At 40.1% G+C, this 17,254-nt stretch overlaps 1 protein-coding gene across 1 annotated transcript in view; it reads left to right on the top strand.

The window, feature by feature from the left end:
• Positions 1–7,615, top strand: part of VEGFD (vascular endothelial growth factor D) — a 30,393-nt gene extending 22,778 nt beyond the window's left edge. Inside the window, exons 4-7 of the mRNA XM_066571636.1 lie at positions 1,336–1,484; positions 2,759–2,856; positions 5,276–5,471; positions 6,950–7,615. Coding sequence (XP_066427733.1) covers positions 1,336–1,484; positions 2,759–2,856; positions 5,276–5,471; positions 6,950–7,076 — 570 coding nt within the window. The 3' untranslated portion in view covers positions 7,077–7,615. The remainder of the gene's footprint in view (positions 1–1,335; positions 1,485–2,758; positions 2,857–5,275; positions 5,472–6,949) is intronic.
• The last annotated feature ends 9,639 nt before the right edge of the window (positions 7,616–17,254 follow it).

Raw genomic sequence — 17,254 nt, 5'->3', positions numbered from 1 at the left:
AACAGGTCCAATTCACTTCTGTATTTATTTTGTGTTTGTTGGAATGTAATTCCACTGTGTCTGGTAGTACTGGAATATAGCTGGAGTAAAATAAATCAGGGCCTGTCCTTCTTGCGTCAATGCTCATTAGTTGCTTTCATTCCACACCAGAAGGAGAAAGCTGTTATGAGCTGTTGGCCACACACAAAAGACATCAGATCAGCTCAGGGAGCTAGGTCAGGCTAAGTATTTATTTATTTATGTGTTTTTTGAGCAGCAGTTCATAAGTTTGTTGAAAAACTGCAATTTTGCAGAGTGTAACATTCCTTTAGCATCCTTCAAAATAAGCATTCCCTCCAAAGTCCCCAGCTAAGTTCCATTTCTGGATACACCACCATCAGTCCAGATTTATTCATCTAATGGAATTATTCCCATATTTCCATATGAGAGGATTTTTCCCCTTGGTATAAAATATCAACTGGAGGATATTGATGCCACCTAAAGTTAGACACTGCAACATGTAAGTTTTAACACCTAAGCAGTCTGCTTAGGAATACTCAGTCCCTGCAGGTGGATGCAGCTTTAAGCCAAGACATGCTGGCACACCAAGATGTGCGCAGTGCTTTGGTTTCCATGGGAAGGAAGCTGGTTTGAGGGGCAGAGGGACTGTGGGTCCCTTCAACAGCTCCTACACAGAGCTGCCCAAGGAACCAGAGCCTCCTCACCCCTACTCAGAGATCACTCTTCACAATTTGGGTGCACTGAAAACAGGCTGCTTTGCTCCTTCAGCTCCTGCTGTAGTCAACAGAGAGAGAGTTCAAGGATGATTCCGTGCAGAAACCCAGCTGCAGCAGAATGAAATTTCCTTGATTTACTCCTGTTTCTTCCCTCTCTGAGGAGGCTGTGGGGGTTAAGTTAGGTCCCTAAAGATGCATACTGTGATTATACCCAAGGACAGTAAAATAGCTGTCTCTGTAAGTAGTAGAGACTCAACTGATGGTGCAACCAAAACCAAAGTTCTCAACACCTACCTCTTTCCCATTTGGCCCTAGCATCCAAAAGAAGTTTTTGTGTTTGCTTGCAAATAATTTTGAGTAGTCTTGGGTGTTTAATAGCTGTAATACAGCTATAGGACTCCCATTTTGGCAAGTTCCTACCTTGATGGGCATTGCTTACTCTTCAAAACCCCCAGTGCACTTCTGCTCATTTATATTTATGGTAACTATCTCTAGATAAGAGCAAGGGTGGGGAAAATGGTGGAAAGGAATACAAGATTTTTCTTTAAAATTGTAATTATTAATTAACAATTAACTGTAGAATGGAAACTGAAAAATAAATGTTATTTTTGCCATCTAGCTCTTTGAGATCTCGGTTCCCTTGACAAGTGTTCCTGAGCCTGTGCCCATCAAAATTGCCAATCACACGGCCTGCAAGTGTACATCAAACACCCAGCGCCAGCAGTACACCATCATACGAAGATCTGTCCAGTACCCAGAGGAAGATGGGTAAGTTCCCTCCTTTGCAAACTTCTACACACATTGAAATTGTTTTGTCCTGATTTGCATGTTATAATGGTCCATTCTCTTTCTGTTATCCCAACAGTTTTTCTCAATAACTTGGTTATCACTCAGGGTTAGAAAGTTCACCCAAACCATGTCAATTTTAAGTGAATGGTCATCAGAATCCAACAAACTGATGGCAGTTCAGCAGCATCTGGAGTCACTAAGATATTTATGTTCTTTAGCAGGAACTCCAAGTGCTCATATGGGCACTATGCTCCACTGGAGCTATTTGAGAATGTGTGCATACACATTTTCAGCCTGACACAGGAGCTCTGCTTGTGCGTTATTTAGCCAGGGCACACTGAGCTCTGTGCTCAAGCTAAAGCCCTCTGCCACACTTTATGGCATGTTGGGTCAGAATCAATGTGAATCTTGGCTTTTCACTTTTTGATCCAGTCTTGGTTTGCATCTGTTGGGCTCATGGACAGGAGAAAAGTGACCTCACATCTTACTCCAAAATGTGGCATAAAATACTTGTACTCCTGGTGAGAAAATGCTACATAAATAAACAAAGGCTCTAGAAACTCAACTAGCTTGAGTGACTCACTGGAAGTCAGCTCGAAAATCTGTCAAGCCCTGTGTTTGGCATTTGGTCCCCATCACTGCCCCTGAGTTGGACATTGTGGGGACGAGAGGTGTCATTTCAGCAAAGCTACTCCAGCCCTCCCTCAGCCTGCTGGCCACTCTGAATCCTTTTTCTTGACAAATACAGAAGAACCACAGTCTTTTTTCAGTTTGTGAGTTTCTCCCAGAGCAAAGGGCCTGAAAGTCAGTCTGTTCCTCTGATACTGAAATAGTCCCCTGTGCATCCATGAACATGCACAAATTAAATTGGAACTGAACCTTCTGGCAGCAAGGCAAAATTCAGTAAATTTACACAACATGAATACTGCAGGACAAAGACCACCCTGCCTGGGGTAAAGCTGTTTTATGGAAAAGTGGAGCTGCAAAACTGTAGCTTTTTCCTAAGGCTGTAATCTGAAATAGGTGCTAAACTTTCTTCCTTTGTTGCTGGGAGCCAGAGAGCTCCCCCCTGTCATCAGAGCCACCCAGACCCCGTTCCTTCTGTTTGCAGCAGTAATGCACACTGTAATGCCAGGCCTTCACATGGGACAGGTGGCAGACCCAGCACACCAGCAGCTCATTTTGCCAAATGGCTACTCTGATGCCCCTAACTATCTTTTTTTAATTCCTATCTCAATTTCTTTTTCTTCTAGATGCCCCTTTGCCAACAAATTTTGCCATAATGGATGGATCTGGGATAGTGACAAATGTGAATGTGTTATAGACACACAGCACTCCAACAGACGAGAAGGTAAAGATGGAATGACAAAGAGACACTTTTGCATACTCTCTCCAAGCTCTTTGTCTCTCATTCTGGTCATCTCCTCACTCTTTTCACATCGAGAGAGTTAAAGCTTTTATTCCACATCTCAAGATAGATTTGGATTATGGTGTGGAAACTCACCTGAAAATAAACACACATATGTGCTTCCCCTCATCTCATGTTTTTTTTTTTTTTGCTTGGATGTTTTACTCTCTCTGTATCAGCAACCTGAGTAGGACATAGGAAAGTATTTATAATATTTTGTGACGTAGGCTCCCTGTGCAAGTTTTCATTTCACATGTGCCTTAAATTCTATGATGGGCATTTGGAAATCTTCTCAACTGTAGAAAAAAATGCCCTAGAATACATTGCATGGGGCAGGTACTATTTTTTAATTATTATTTTATTTTTAGTTCTTAAGAAAATAATTAATAAGCAATGAGATAAACAAAACCAGTCCTGCACGTTAGCTGTTGTCAGCGCAAAAAATTATATAACTTTTCAAAATACTTGAGCACTTTTAATGATAACCTTAAGTTATTCAGGAATCTTTGAAACAGATATACCCTACATATTCAGGAGCATGTCTGTATACTTCTTCAGCTCTGTGGAAGGAAATGGAAGAGAATAAAATTTGTAGAATAGTAACTGCCTTTCTTCTTCTGCTTCTGTAAAATTTTAATTTGTCAAAGATAATTGCAGGAAATATTCTGGGTGATATTTGTGTAAGTCTAAACATACTAATTGGCAATAAATATTAAGAGAAATAAATTTTTATCCAAGTCCCGTGTAAAGTTTTTAAAAATTGTTTTTCTCAGGAAATTGTATTGGTCAAAATAACGCAATCATAGCACTAGAGGAAACAGACAGAGAAGGAAACCTTGCCTTTGTGCTTTAAGCTATATTCAGCAAGAGAAAGAATAAACCATTTAAGGCAACAATAAATCAATCTATCTGCTGAGCAATTCCTAGACTAGCAAACTAAAATAAAGCTAAATAACCTAATAAACTGGTCTACTGATTGCAGTCTCCTAATGTTAATAAGCAAGAAATAATTTGCATAGTGGTTTCTGTTGGATCTTTTCTCACTCTGGATAAGATCCTCTGCCCATCAGGTTAGGCAGTCAAACGCAAGTTAGACTTCTCAGTCCAGAAAAGATTAGTACTCTATTTTAGACTGAGTCTGAAGGACTGAGAATAGCCAGAGCCCTCTTAACTCAGAGTCTTTTGTATAGTCAGCTTGGAGCATTAAAATCTGTGGCTTGCAACAAAGGCAATTATGGCCTTTGTTGACATACACTCAATACTTCCTCAGAAAAAATATCATTCTCTGAAGTACATTGTGTTTGGCAAGTGGCTGGGACAAAATAACTTAAAATCTGCCTTTGATGTTGGAACAAAGTGAGATTGAAACACTCAACACCACTTCGCACATGCCAGGTTTTATCACCCGAAGGAAAGGGTTTGTCTTCCAAGAATTTTGGGCAGACTCCCTCCTTGCTTTCAATAGGCCTTAGGTTTTATTCTGTTGAGATATTGGGTTTTCATCATTGAGTAAATAATAATAAAAGTTTCTTTCAAGTAAGGTGCAAGCCTTTGCTGGGCACTGAGATCAGGGATCAGATGGCAGAGGTGCAGGTTATATTTCACATTCCATAGGTTATATCCAAGAGCTAATTGTAAAGCTACAGGAAATTACCTTCCCAATGACACCTTATATGCCATGACCTTTAACCAGGGATGTGCTGCTTGCATTTTAATAAAGCTTTCACAAAATGTGTTCCCTTTTTGCTAGGATTAGCTTCATATTGTACTCCAGATGTGCATTTTCAGGGAAGATATTAGACAATGAGTTCCCTTGTCTGTTCTGGCTTTTTTTTTCTGAAATGAAGTATTTTCTTTCATCTTTGACAAATTTGAATGTGCTCCTTGTTGAAATGCTAGGCCAGCTTGCCCCATAGCAGACATAGCATTATGCTAAAAAATTTCTGCAGTGATTGTGTAGTGAAGTACACATGTGGTGGGTGTGGTAGTTTGCATGGATTTGCCTTTTTGTCATGGGTATGGACTAAAACCTTTTGGAGATTATCTTTTTAAAACTTGCTGTCCAGTAAATATTTGTGCTTTCCAAAGCATAACACTAGGCCCTTGCAATAAATATCACCCAAATTTTCTGTGTGCTAAGTTCAATCCACAAGAAATAGCAGAATTAGAATAAAGTGAAATAATCAGTGCAATCCTCTCTAGTCTTTTTCTGCACAGGAAGTTGCAACAGAAATTGTGAAGTCTAGAATCTATCAGAAAGTACATGTGCGAGTCCTAATGAATATAGAACATACAGACTCTCTTCAAAAGCAGGATTTAGCCATGTAAAGCTTACTGCTAAAAGATGTATGTGCTATTGCAGGACTCCCTCCTCTTGCTGAGCTGGCTATGTGTGGACAACATATGGAATTTGATGAAGAAAATTGTGAATGCATCTGTAGACATAAGTGTCCCACAGATTTCTTTCAAAGTAAAGAGAACTGCAGCTGCTATTTGTGTAGGGAGAGCCAGGAGAGCTGTGCTCTAAAACACAAGATATTTCATGCTGAAACCTGCAGGTAAGTGATCCTTGCCATTCAGAATCTACACTGCAAGAGCCGAATTAGAGATGCAAGTGCCTAATTGGCTGGGAGGTCCACTTGGGATAAAATACCCTGCTGAAGTTAGGGAAATAATAATAATAATAATAATAATAATAATAATAATAATAATAATAATAATAATAATGGTGATTATATTTGCAATACAATACAATACCGTATAAAAGGAATCTAAGGTTTGTTTGTATTTTTAAGAAATCTGGACAAGGTCACTATTCAAGTGTCAATACTTACTACCTTTTTTTTTTTTTTGCTAATCTTTAGGGAATGATGATTAAAACTGTACTACAACTGCTATTAGTTTTTGCAATGAGATAGAGTCTTGTAGGTAGGCAGAACCCATCCTGTGCCAGCTGCTTGCTGCACCAGTTGAAGGCAATCTCATGGATGGTTAGGGACAAAGGCTTCCTAAATTTGCACACAGAGCACACAGCACATTCCTTATCCAGTTTGTCCTCAGAGCAAGCAATTTTCTAAACCTAATGCAATTTTGTACACATATAAATCTACTCAACCAGCTCTGACTCCACTGAGAAGCAGGAAAATGGTTCTGGGGCTACTATGCTCCATGAATTTCCCTAATCTGTTTGTATTATTAGTTTTGAGGTTTCTGTGTCAAATCTCAGATAGAAAATGCTCTCATGGATTAGTTAAATTTTAAATTTTTCAGAAAGCTTTGGTCCCATGTAGAGGCCCAGGAGCATGCAGTAGCTTAGTCTCAAAGTTTATATAAGGATAGTCAGCATCCAGTTTCCCTGGGTACCTTGGCAGAGCTGTAGCTCACTGAGTGGTCACCCACAGGGTTCACTCCCAGTGACTTCATAGGTTCATTCACAGGGAAGATGCTGTGGAAGAATTAACATTTGCATCTTCAGGTTCAGCTTTGAAAACAAGGACAAACACAAAATATAAAGTATAAAAATAGCTAAAACAATTAGCAGAGCTAAAAATGAGCATGAAAAAATTGGTTATTTATATGTTTCAGACAGGTGGGAGGGGAGCAATGTAATAATTTGTTTACATGAATTTGGCTTCTACAAACTACTGTAATCTGGACGCAGGACCTTAATGCCAGACATCCATACAGTATTTCTGGAGGAACAAAGCTGAATCATGAAGTGAGATCAGCTACTTTGCAGAGTCCAAGGGCAGCACTTTCCAGTGCTAACCCTCAGGACTTCACTGGTCTCAAAAAAGGAAAGCATCACTTAAGTTGTGAATCTGGACAAATGGACCACTGCAAGACGTTGCTGTAGACAGAAATTGTGAGGCAGCAAATTCTTGTCTCCCCCTGTTGTAGGATGTCAACATCTTTCCAAACAGTGTGTAGGGAGCATTGCAGTGTTCAATGATGAAAAAGTTGAGGAATGTGACAATGAAGAATTTTCATATTAAAATGCTTTTCTCTTTTGTGTTCTTTCTCCTTTATCAAACAGTTGTGAAGACAGATGTCCATCCCAACCCAGAACATGCCCAACTGCCAAACCAGTGTGTTCCAGGCATTGTCGCTGTCCAAAGGAGAAGAGAGGTTCTCATGGGTCCCAAAGCAGAGAAACTCCTTGACTGAGCTTCCCCTATTCTTTGAAAATCCACTGCTTCGCAAAGTAGCTGTCACTGACTTTCAAACAATAGTGAACATCTTCCACATTAATAGCAGAAGAATTAATCCAGTCTGCATTTATTTATTAGAGTAATCACTAAATGCAAGTGAATCCTCTGGAACATTGGTTATTGTTCTCTAAGAGGTAACAACAGCTGATGAATTTATGTCTGCATGGAAGAAAGATTGGAAAGTAGCAGTTCAATGTTACATTATGGAAGATGAAACTGTGTATTGGAAATAGAGTCACAGTCTCCAGCCAGTCGTTCAGAAATTGAGACTTGATAATCTTAGCCTCTGAGTCCTTAGCTAATGCAGCTCCTGGGTAAAACTTTCTTCAGAAATTCAGTGTACAGGATTTGGCTTCTAATAGGTTCAGCACTGAGTTATTTGATCTACTGTTCAGCTTTGATTATCATTTTGTGTTTATTGTACAACTACTGTCAGATGTGCCATATTTAAGTGTATATAAGAAAATAAATACATCAGTTATTCGAGTGGATTTGATTTTTCTCTGTTATTTTAAAACTCTGCCTAACAAAAAGAAAAGAAAAACCCCATAGCCATTTCAATACAGCTTTCTTACATTTGTTCCACTGGGACTGGCTCCTGCCCAAACCCAGGTCAAAACAAGGTCACTTGACCCAATATTTTCAGTAAAAAAGAAGCATTTTTTTTCCCCATGTCTGCTTCAGAGCATGTGTGATTTATTTATTTGTTCCTGGTGTAGTGTGTTAATCTTCCTAAGAGGATAACAGCACACTAGTACTGACTCTTCGGTTATTTTTTGGAAAAGCACTGTTCACTAGAAGAAGGTTTTCCTTTTAACCTACCATGCAATGAAAATATCTCCTGTGCACTGAAATTCCTCTCCCCAGTGTGAGGCCTGAGTAACAGTGCCTTAACCAGATCAGAAAAGGGCAGTACTATTTTCTGAGCCACTGAAGTCTGCTGTGAGCTAGTCCAGAGAAAATATTATGAGCAATAATCCTGAACTGGAAGTGATAGTCTTGACATCTGTATGATTTTTTCCCAGTTGCTGAATTCTCCAATTCTACACTGCACTGTGACCAAAGGGAATAGAGTATATGAAACAAATGCCACAGAGATGGAATGTCTGACACAACACAGGGAACAGGAAATGGATTTCTGACGTGCAACTAAGATTTATTTTTTTTTTTATTCATATAGGAAAACCAGATTGCTTTATAGTTAAATTAGAGGCAAATTCTGTAAGATTGATTGAATGGCTGGACAAAGCACCAAACAATGTAAGATGCCTTTAGTCTCAGTAAGGCATTTAGGATTTGATCCTGAGTGTTGAGAGTGTTTCCTAAGCCAGCTGCGACCTAGGTCTGTGCAAACATACCTGCAGGCTGTTTGTGCTGCCTGTTCTGTGAGCTGGCCTGGGATCCTCTCACCTCTGAGCATCCTGGGCAAGCCCCTGCAGCATCCTGGTGGAGCAGGGTTACCCTGGGCTGCACTGGGCTCCTGCTTGTGGGTGCCCTTCCAGAGAGAAGGACATGTGCCACCAGCACGAACTCTGCATGGACAGAAAAGGGAAGGCAATCCCAGTGCAACACCAGGTGAAGCAGCCTGGCACCACAAGCACACCTTTACATCTCTCCTGCTCCTCCAAGAAGCTCTAAATTCAAACATCTGTGTGATGGTGAGGTCCCTGAGCTGTACAGGGGAGTGAAAGGAGTGAGTGAACTTCCCCATCACTTCTCCTCTATCTCATCTGGGGGCACCCTGACCAAATGGCTGTGTTGCCAATAAGTTACACCTGTAGCACACTCCTCAGAAAGCCAGGGAGCTGCAGAGGCAAACCTGACACTTAACTGGTAGCACCAGAGGTATATGGAATAAAAATACACCTTTATGCAAAACCACACAAAGGTATTTGCAAAGCTAAATTCTGTGGAAAGAAATCAAGCTTTTACATTTCCTAGCCTATCCTGGGGTTTAGGAACTGGAATGCTATATTAATTATCTGTGTCTTGTCAGTGTTGATCTGTAGAGGCTTCCTTAGTTTTATGTACTGACCAGTGAATGAATTAACTTCATTTTTCAAAACAGAACGCTCTTGCCAGAGAGAAAGTCTGCTTCAACCCCAGAAGACTCTTAGATAAAGCAGTCACTGAGGGGCAGAAAACCATGTCCCAAAGCTCTTCCTGCAGAGCTAGAGAGGGATTTGAACATGAACCACCTAACCTCCGGGAGATTACAATAGCCATTAGAATACCCAGGCTGGAAAAGTACCATCACTGGCCACCACTGTGAACCTTGCTCTGAGCTTTTCATATTTCCCCATTCCACTGAAAAAGAGACCAGTGCCTGGATGTGCAATGGAGGACTGAAGGACTGAAGATCCCAGTGGGATGGAGTGAGATGAGATCTTGCTGTATCCATAGGCTTCTTTCAGTCTAAGTCTCTGGGTGAATTTAACCTTTAACCTCAAAATTTTGCTCTTAAATCTTGCAGATCACTTTGTTCAACACTTAGGCAAATATTTTTGATAGTGTTGTGATTTAACTCCAGCTGGTAACTAAGTACCCCACAACTCACTTGCCCTACCACCACACTAGGGAGGAGATTTGGATAGAAAAAGTAAACCTCATGGCTTGAAATAGGAACAATTTGACAATTGAAACAAAATTAAATATAATGGCTACAACAACAATAAAAATAATAATGCTACTACTAGTAATAGTTGTAATGGAAAGGGGAGAGAGAGGAATAAAACCCAAGCAACAAAAGTTATGTACAACAGAATTGCTCACCACCCACTGACCCATGCCCAGTGCATCCCAGTGGTGATGGGACTCCCCTTCCCTAACTCCCCCAGTTTATATAGTGGGCATGATGTACTATGGAATGGGATACTATGGAATGGGATATCACTTTGGCCTATTGGGGTCAACCATCCTGGCTTTGCTTCCTCACAGCTTCTTGTGCATCTGCTTTCTGTCAGAGCATGGGAAATTGAAAAGCACTGCTAAGCAATAGTCAAAACATCAGTGTGTTATCAATATTATTCTCATAATAAAAACAAGACACAGCACTGTACCAGCTACTCAGAAGAAAGTAAACTCTATCCCAGCCCAAACCAGGACAGATACAAACATGCTCAAGCAACAGAGAATGTGTGATCATCAAAAACACACCTGGAGGTCAATGTAAAATTCAGTGTTATTTTCACTGAATTTAACCCCCTACAGGTTCTTCTGCCTGTAAGGGATTTCGGTTTTGCAGGAGCAATGTGCCTGAAAGCTTGTGGATTAAGAATGGTTCTTAGGCTTACTGTGAAGATGGAAAAGGAAACTGCTTGTGGTGGCATTCACTAGCAAGCATGACCTAAGCAGCCAACATACAGGTTTTTATCTAGTTTATAACCTGGATTCTCCTTAGAGGGTCTCAGCCCTAGTTTCTAGAAGCCTTATGAATGTACTTCTGCATGCTTCAAGAAGGATTGACAGCTCTGGTGCAACCTACAGGCATCTTGCAGCCTATTTCCTTTACAATAAATTCCTACCCCAGCAGATTGTCTGCCCCTAAGGCCCTGTGCCAATCTCTTGTAGGGTGCTGCTCTTTGCTACCCTGCTCTCCTAACAATTAGAAAATTACCAAAGCCAGAGCATGCAGTGCATATCTGTAACATTCACTGAAACACCATGTGGAAAAGCTCAAGAATTGAAGCACAGTGCTGTGAGTGACAGTGCTGTGTGATGGTCTTCACTGCCACAGCCCCAAGAATATCTGGATGTCACTAACTCTATGACATAGCCACAAATCCTCTATGTGGAAGACCAGGACTAAAAGGAGGGTGAAAATGCAAACACATGCAGATAATTAGATTTTGGTAAGAATCTATAAAAATTTAATGCTATTTAGTTGGTGAAATTCTGGATTTTTCATTTGAGAATATTCAACAAAATTTAAAATAGATATGCTTTATGTTATTTTTCATATTGATACATCAGATTAGCTTCTAATTAGGATATTTAATATAACAATTCAGAAGAATTAAATGAGGTATGCAAAATTCATAGTAGATCTGTTTTTTGACTGATGTCATTAACTCTCAACCTATGACTAAATGACCCTCAGAGAGAGAAGGTTATTGAGCAGTGGAATGTTCTCTTTGAAGTTTGAAAGGCCTTTTATTACTGCGTTCAGCATGACTTGCTTTTTAGGCATATGGACATGATTTACAGATTTCATAGGCAGAATAATAGTGCTAAAAATTCCTGGTGTGTCTTCATTTTTATATAGTGAGGATGTCTTTAATGTGATATTTGTGTTATGTATGTAATAGGAATGACAGTACTTAAATATAAATTTTTATTTGTAAATAAATACACATGAAGTTTCTCAAGCCATCAGTTTTTATGAGTAGCTAGCTTCTACTTATATGTGCTTTCTTCAGGAAGGGGACAAGGAAAAATATGAATTAGAAAAATAGCTAAATATGCACACTGCTTGAAAGAGTCAGGAAATATTTATTTACTTGCAGAACCATACTTGACTTCCAGAAGGACAGAGGTATGTGTGGCCTTACCAAACGCTGGTGACATGGAAGAAATTGAAGCACCTCCTGAAAGCACTGCTCTCATTTACTTCAAAAGCTATCACAGGTCATATGCTGTGACATTGCTTATGGCAAGAATTATTCATTGGAGGGTTGGCAGAGCACACATAAATCCTGTCATACTCATATACACTGCAAACATATAAATCTGTAGGAATCCTTTGGGCATCCACTCCAGCTGACTCGTAAGGTCCCTTCCTGTATTCCAGCGAAAACAAATGCGAATCTGCTTAGGTTTATTTTTTGTTTTCTTGTAACACTGCAAGCCAGGATTTATGTGATTAAAGTTATTTTGTTTTTCAGTAGTGTAAAAAAAGGAAAGAAAAATCTTGAGAACCCAGAACTGAATCTGAGGAAGCTCCTTCAGCTGCCTGTTTCCTTTGTATTTTCTAAATAACTGGTAAATGCATTTCAACTTCAAAATACCAAAGAGGTTGTCATCTTCTAATTCTGGACTTGTGGAGTGAATTGTTCTTTCTGCAAAGAACTACAAGGTGGATACCAGGCCAAGTAAATCTATGTTCTCATTTATTAAAGTCTACATTAAAAAACAAACAAGCAGGGGTTACAAGTGATGTACTGCCATTCGTTTTATTTATCAGACTCCTACATCAGCAGTTACTTAAAAACCTCACAAAAAACTTTTAACTCAGGGGTAAAAAATCTGTTTTAAATTAAGATAAAACAGGAAAGTGCTCCTTAGGCCAATAAAACAAAATGAGTACACAAAATGATGTGTCTGCATTTTGACTTCAAGGCCATTAACACTCTTCTTTGTTTCCACTTTTATCATACTTTTCAATACTACTCAATGTGAAAGGTCATTCCAGGCTGAGAGCAGTCAGTGGGGGATCCATAATTTAGCTTGAACTGTTTCCTCTCCTAAATATCTAAAGGTACATTTAAAATGTTTATGGTTGAATAATCAATGATTTAATTCCATTCTACATTGGTATATCCTATAGATTTAAAAATACAACAGTAGTTATACAAAAAATATCTTGCTATGGAGTGTGATTACAAATTAAGTGCCAAAAAAATAAGGTAACAAAGTAGGAAGCATTTCACTAAGCCTTTTTGCCCCACTTTCTTATGTTAAGTGGTGGTTTTAATTGCTGAAGACTATCACTCATGTGTGGCTTAGGATCACAGGTCCAGCTGAAAAGGTGATGCTAGGTACCCAGACTAACCCATCAGTTTCTGTTAGGTGACTCATTGGCATTTATCCAAAACCTTCCCCTGATCCCAGATCCCACTATGCACACTCATGTGCATCCTTTGATCTTTTTTCTTGGGAAAGTGTATCCTGATTCCTATTAATGGACTAACTTTTCAGAACTGTGTTTAAACATTGAAATACAGTTGCATAGCAGTTATTTTGATTCAGTCCTCTGAATAAAATCACCAATACAAGTGATGAAACACAAGGAAGAGCTTAACACATCCACAAGAACTATACAATGCTTCTTATCAACATTGTCTTTGCAATAAACATCAATATTTTCCTCTAGCTGAGTTATGAAGGCATATAATGAAAATCCCTTGAAAGTCATTAAATCTCTCTGTTCCTCCATTTCCTTGTGCATCCCATTTTAAATCTACCCACAGCTCACTCCTAAAAGCTTTCAGAGCTAAGAATGCCTACACTTCTCTACCTGTGCCCTGGAGTACAGTCACCTTTCACTTTGCCCTGCTCCACATCAATTAAATTAACCTCAGAGCAGCACTTTCCAACCCCACAGAGCTTGCAGTCTGTGGCTTCTGTTTCACACCTCGAGAATGGTTTGCATGCCTCTCTGAGTCTTCCCAATTCTAAGAATCAAATAAAAATTACTTCTTCCTCCACAGACCTTACCTCCTCCACAGACCTTACCTTATTTTTATCTCTAGATATTCAAGACTACAGTAAGAGTATCAATTTAAAGAAACCCTTGTCTCATTGAATGGATTTTAAAGTATTATTAAAATCAATTATTCTTGCCTTACAGTTTAAATCTGGATTCAAGGTATCAATATATAGAACTATAGATAGTTCATGCTTATTTTTTATAAGAAACTCAGTTTCCTTTAAATTCAAATTGTAGAATGCAGGAGGTACAACTCTATTTGGTAAAATGACTACAGAGGACAGTGCCAAAAATGTTCTGAAGCATTTGTGGGTAGGGGCATTATAGTAGTAGGAAATAAAACATATCGGGTAAAGGTTCCTCAGCTTTGCACAGAGATATTTTGCAGCACCACAAGTACGAACACATTTTAAGTTTCCAATAGCTCCATCTACTGTTGTCACTGCACCTTTTTTCTCCTCCACCAACAAGTCCTCACACACACTCAGCTTTCAGTTAAACCCATTTTAAAGCTGAAACCCACCCAACAGTTCTGCCACTCCAGTTTGTGCCAACTCATAGAATCATGCAATGTAGAACTCTACATAAATTGCCAGGAGTTTTTAAGACTTTGTCAAGAACAGTTTTAAAAATACAAACAAAAGACCTCTAGGACAGGCCTTCTCTTCTAGCACAGCTGATACATCAGCATTAAAGTACTCTGATGTGGCCCCAAGGCTGCAAAAGCAGAAACAGATCAGCAACTAAATAGACAGTAAAATCTAGTAAAAAAAACCAAACCAAAACAACAACAACAAAACAAATTTTTAAAAAAAAGAAAAAAAAAAAGAGAAGTAGAATCAAGTCTAGTATGGTCAAATGCTGTGGCTTCATAACTGACACCTGACCTGTGTGTTACTGCAAATCATTTGATCAAAATCAGACACAGATTTCTGCCAAATTAGTCAGATGGCTTGTTAGGGTTGATAGTAGTGGTATGCTGGCTGAAGGACAGATATCCCCTGGGTCTGCCAGTACAAAACCAACTTCTGACAGACTTAAGATGTCAGGATAAGCACAGACACCACTTTGCATTGTGTGCTCAGGAATATTTTTTCTGCCCTATTTGATGAGTACTTAAGCTAGAATATCTGGGAAGGCAGAAGACAGGCACCATCCAGGCTTTGTTTGGCATCACTGCTCCTGCTAGGGACCAGGAAGGACCAGAGACCAAATGCCCAGGTACTGGAATGGATCCTGCAAGGCAGTGGTGAATGACTCACTGGCAGGTGGTCTAAAAGAGGATTCTTCTCAGTCACAGCCAATGCACTGTGAGCAGCTGTCCTGTCCGTGTCCTGCTAAGAGATGTAACTTGCTTGCAAGCCCAGAGGCCTGGAAGCTACTCCTGGTGTACATCCTTTGACTGCTCCCAAGCCCTCATGCTCTTCTTCACCTTCACTGGCCTGATTTGACAGGGAAGGGAATGCTCTGGGGAGGAAGAGCACTGTAACACACAGAGGATGACCAAGTGACTGAGACCTCGGGGCATGCATGAGAGGCACAGATCACACATGTGAGAGCAAACAGGCACAGCCTCCAGCCTTGCCAATCAACTTCTCCCTTCTGTTAGCAGTTCATGTCCCAGAGATGAATTCCAAACTGCTTGGAAGGGAGAAGTGTCTGTAAAATGGAAAACCAACTCATTTTCTGGCATCTAAGAGAGAAATCTGGCTTCAAGGAAAGAAGCCCTTTCTCCAGTTTGCATTTAATGGTAATTTCCTTCACAGACAGCACTGCGGTTTGTTAAGCCTTCAACTTGAAACCTGTATTTCAGAAGTACATTAACATGTAATTTCAGACAGCTTCTGTGGGATTCCATGAATAGAAAAACCCAGGTGCCTGAATGAGAAAACCATGATTTTTCCTGGCTGCTTTATGGGAGGTATTCCAGCCAGGTAATAAGATTGGCTGTATGCAGTAGAAACCAGGCAAAACCAACCTTCCCATGGTATTAAAGAAATCTATTGGATCCTTTGCCATTTCCTAGCAGCAAAAAACAACTGCCGAGGTAGAGAGTTGGATATTCACTCCCCCTATTCAGGAGTCTTAGAAGTGACAGGCTCTTCAGCCTTACCCTGTAAAAGTAAACTAAATGGAAGGACAATTAGTCCTCTTTCTTCAGAGGAACAATTGCAAATACTGCCTTCCTCTTTGTTTTGGAGTCCAGCAGGATCAAAAACTGCAAACACTGTAATTTTTCACACAAGGTGTTGGGCTGTTTCTGGCTGTCCTGCCTGGTTTCATTAACCAGTCTCTGTTTATGATACATCTGTAGGCCACAAATCTCCATTCAGCAGTACTATTTTTCACTGATGTACTTCTTTTGTGGCTTCCAACAGTTTCTGCTTTCCTGGATCATGAAAAGGAAATGTTCTTCACTTCAAGCCACTTGTGCAGTCTCACACCACTATTCCACATCACAAGATTTCTTTTCCAGGAGCACTGTGTCTCCCTTGTCACTGCATCAGGCTCTAGAGCAGCACTGCTTCACAGCTCTTTTGTGAAGCACTCTGTGAATAACTGATAGCTTGTTTTTGTCAATTACTGTTGTTTTTAATAATAAATGTGCATGCTTTAGGCTTGTGGAGTGTAAATAAATGTATTAACTTAATACACGAACTTAAAAGACACAGCAAAGCCACTTCACCAAACAGTGATAGTCTTTGCTCCATACAGACATGGAATAAGAGCAGTGTCACCCAACAGGCTGGGGGATAGAGTGGTAAATTCAGCCTGAGAGGAGGCTGAGTAGGAGTGGAAAGCACAGAGTACTTGGCAGAAAGTTTTCTTATATTTTCATGAACACTGAAGAGGGCTCCTTGAGGCACGATGGCATCTGCTACCTGAACAAAGACACAGGAGTCTCGTGGAGTGTCCTCCATCTTCTCTCTCCATTAACTCAATTTATGAGACGTTTTAGAGAGCATTCAAGGACCAGGCTTGGAAGTGGCAATTACTCTGCTGTCACAGGTTTTACATCCTTGCTCTCTACTCGATTTATCCTGCAGTCTCACTCTGACCTTGTATGTGCTCTAAGTGAGGGAGTGAATATACTGAGTGCAGGATTTGAAAAGTAAGAAAATTTGATTCTTTCTTCAGCTGTTGGTACCTTCAGTATTGACTTCACCTCAGATCAGGCCAAGACAGACTCTGGATATGACCAGGGTCTGTGACAATTTTATCAATACACAACACAACACCACAGCCAGTGAAAAGTGAATGTTATCCCATCCTTGTGAACCAGCTGTGGAGACAAAATTTAGCAGCTCCTTTTTCAGCTTGGCAGTGACAAAGATTCCTTTCCTTCCCATTAAGGTTTGTCCTAGGCTTCTTGGCAGACAAATTTTTCAAGTTTCCTTGAACATGACAACAGGAGAAGGCTGCTGATACAGGGGGATTTACTGGACCTCTGACAAGAATGACATCAAGCCCAACTAGACACATCTAATGAAGAACACAGATGTCAGACCACCAAAGCCAACATGCCAGGCCAAAGGCATGAAGGTTGGCCACAATCCCTGATTTCCTTCAGAAGGACATCCAGAGCCTGTGACCAACTGCCAGGAAAGTAAAGAAAGGGGCTGCTATGTCATGTACCAGCTACGATTTCTCTTCAGATTTTTTAAGTTTGCATACCAAGAATTACAACTTCTCTAGAGGACAC

The sequence above is a fragment of the Molothrus aeneus genome, chromosome 2 (genome assembly GCF_037042795.1).
Source record: "Molothrus aeneus isolate 106 chromosome 2, BPBGC_Maene_1.0, whole genome shotgun sequence".
NCBI classification, from domain to species: domain Eukaryota; kingdom Metazoa; phylum Chordata; class Aves; order Passeriformes; family Icteridae; genus Molothrus; species Molothrus aeneus.
Note: the sequence above shows the minus strand (reverse complement) of the source record. Positions and strands in the feature narration are given on the sequence as shown.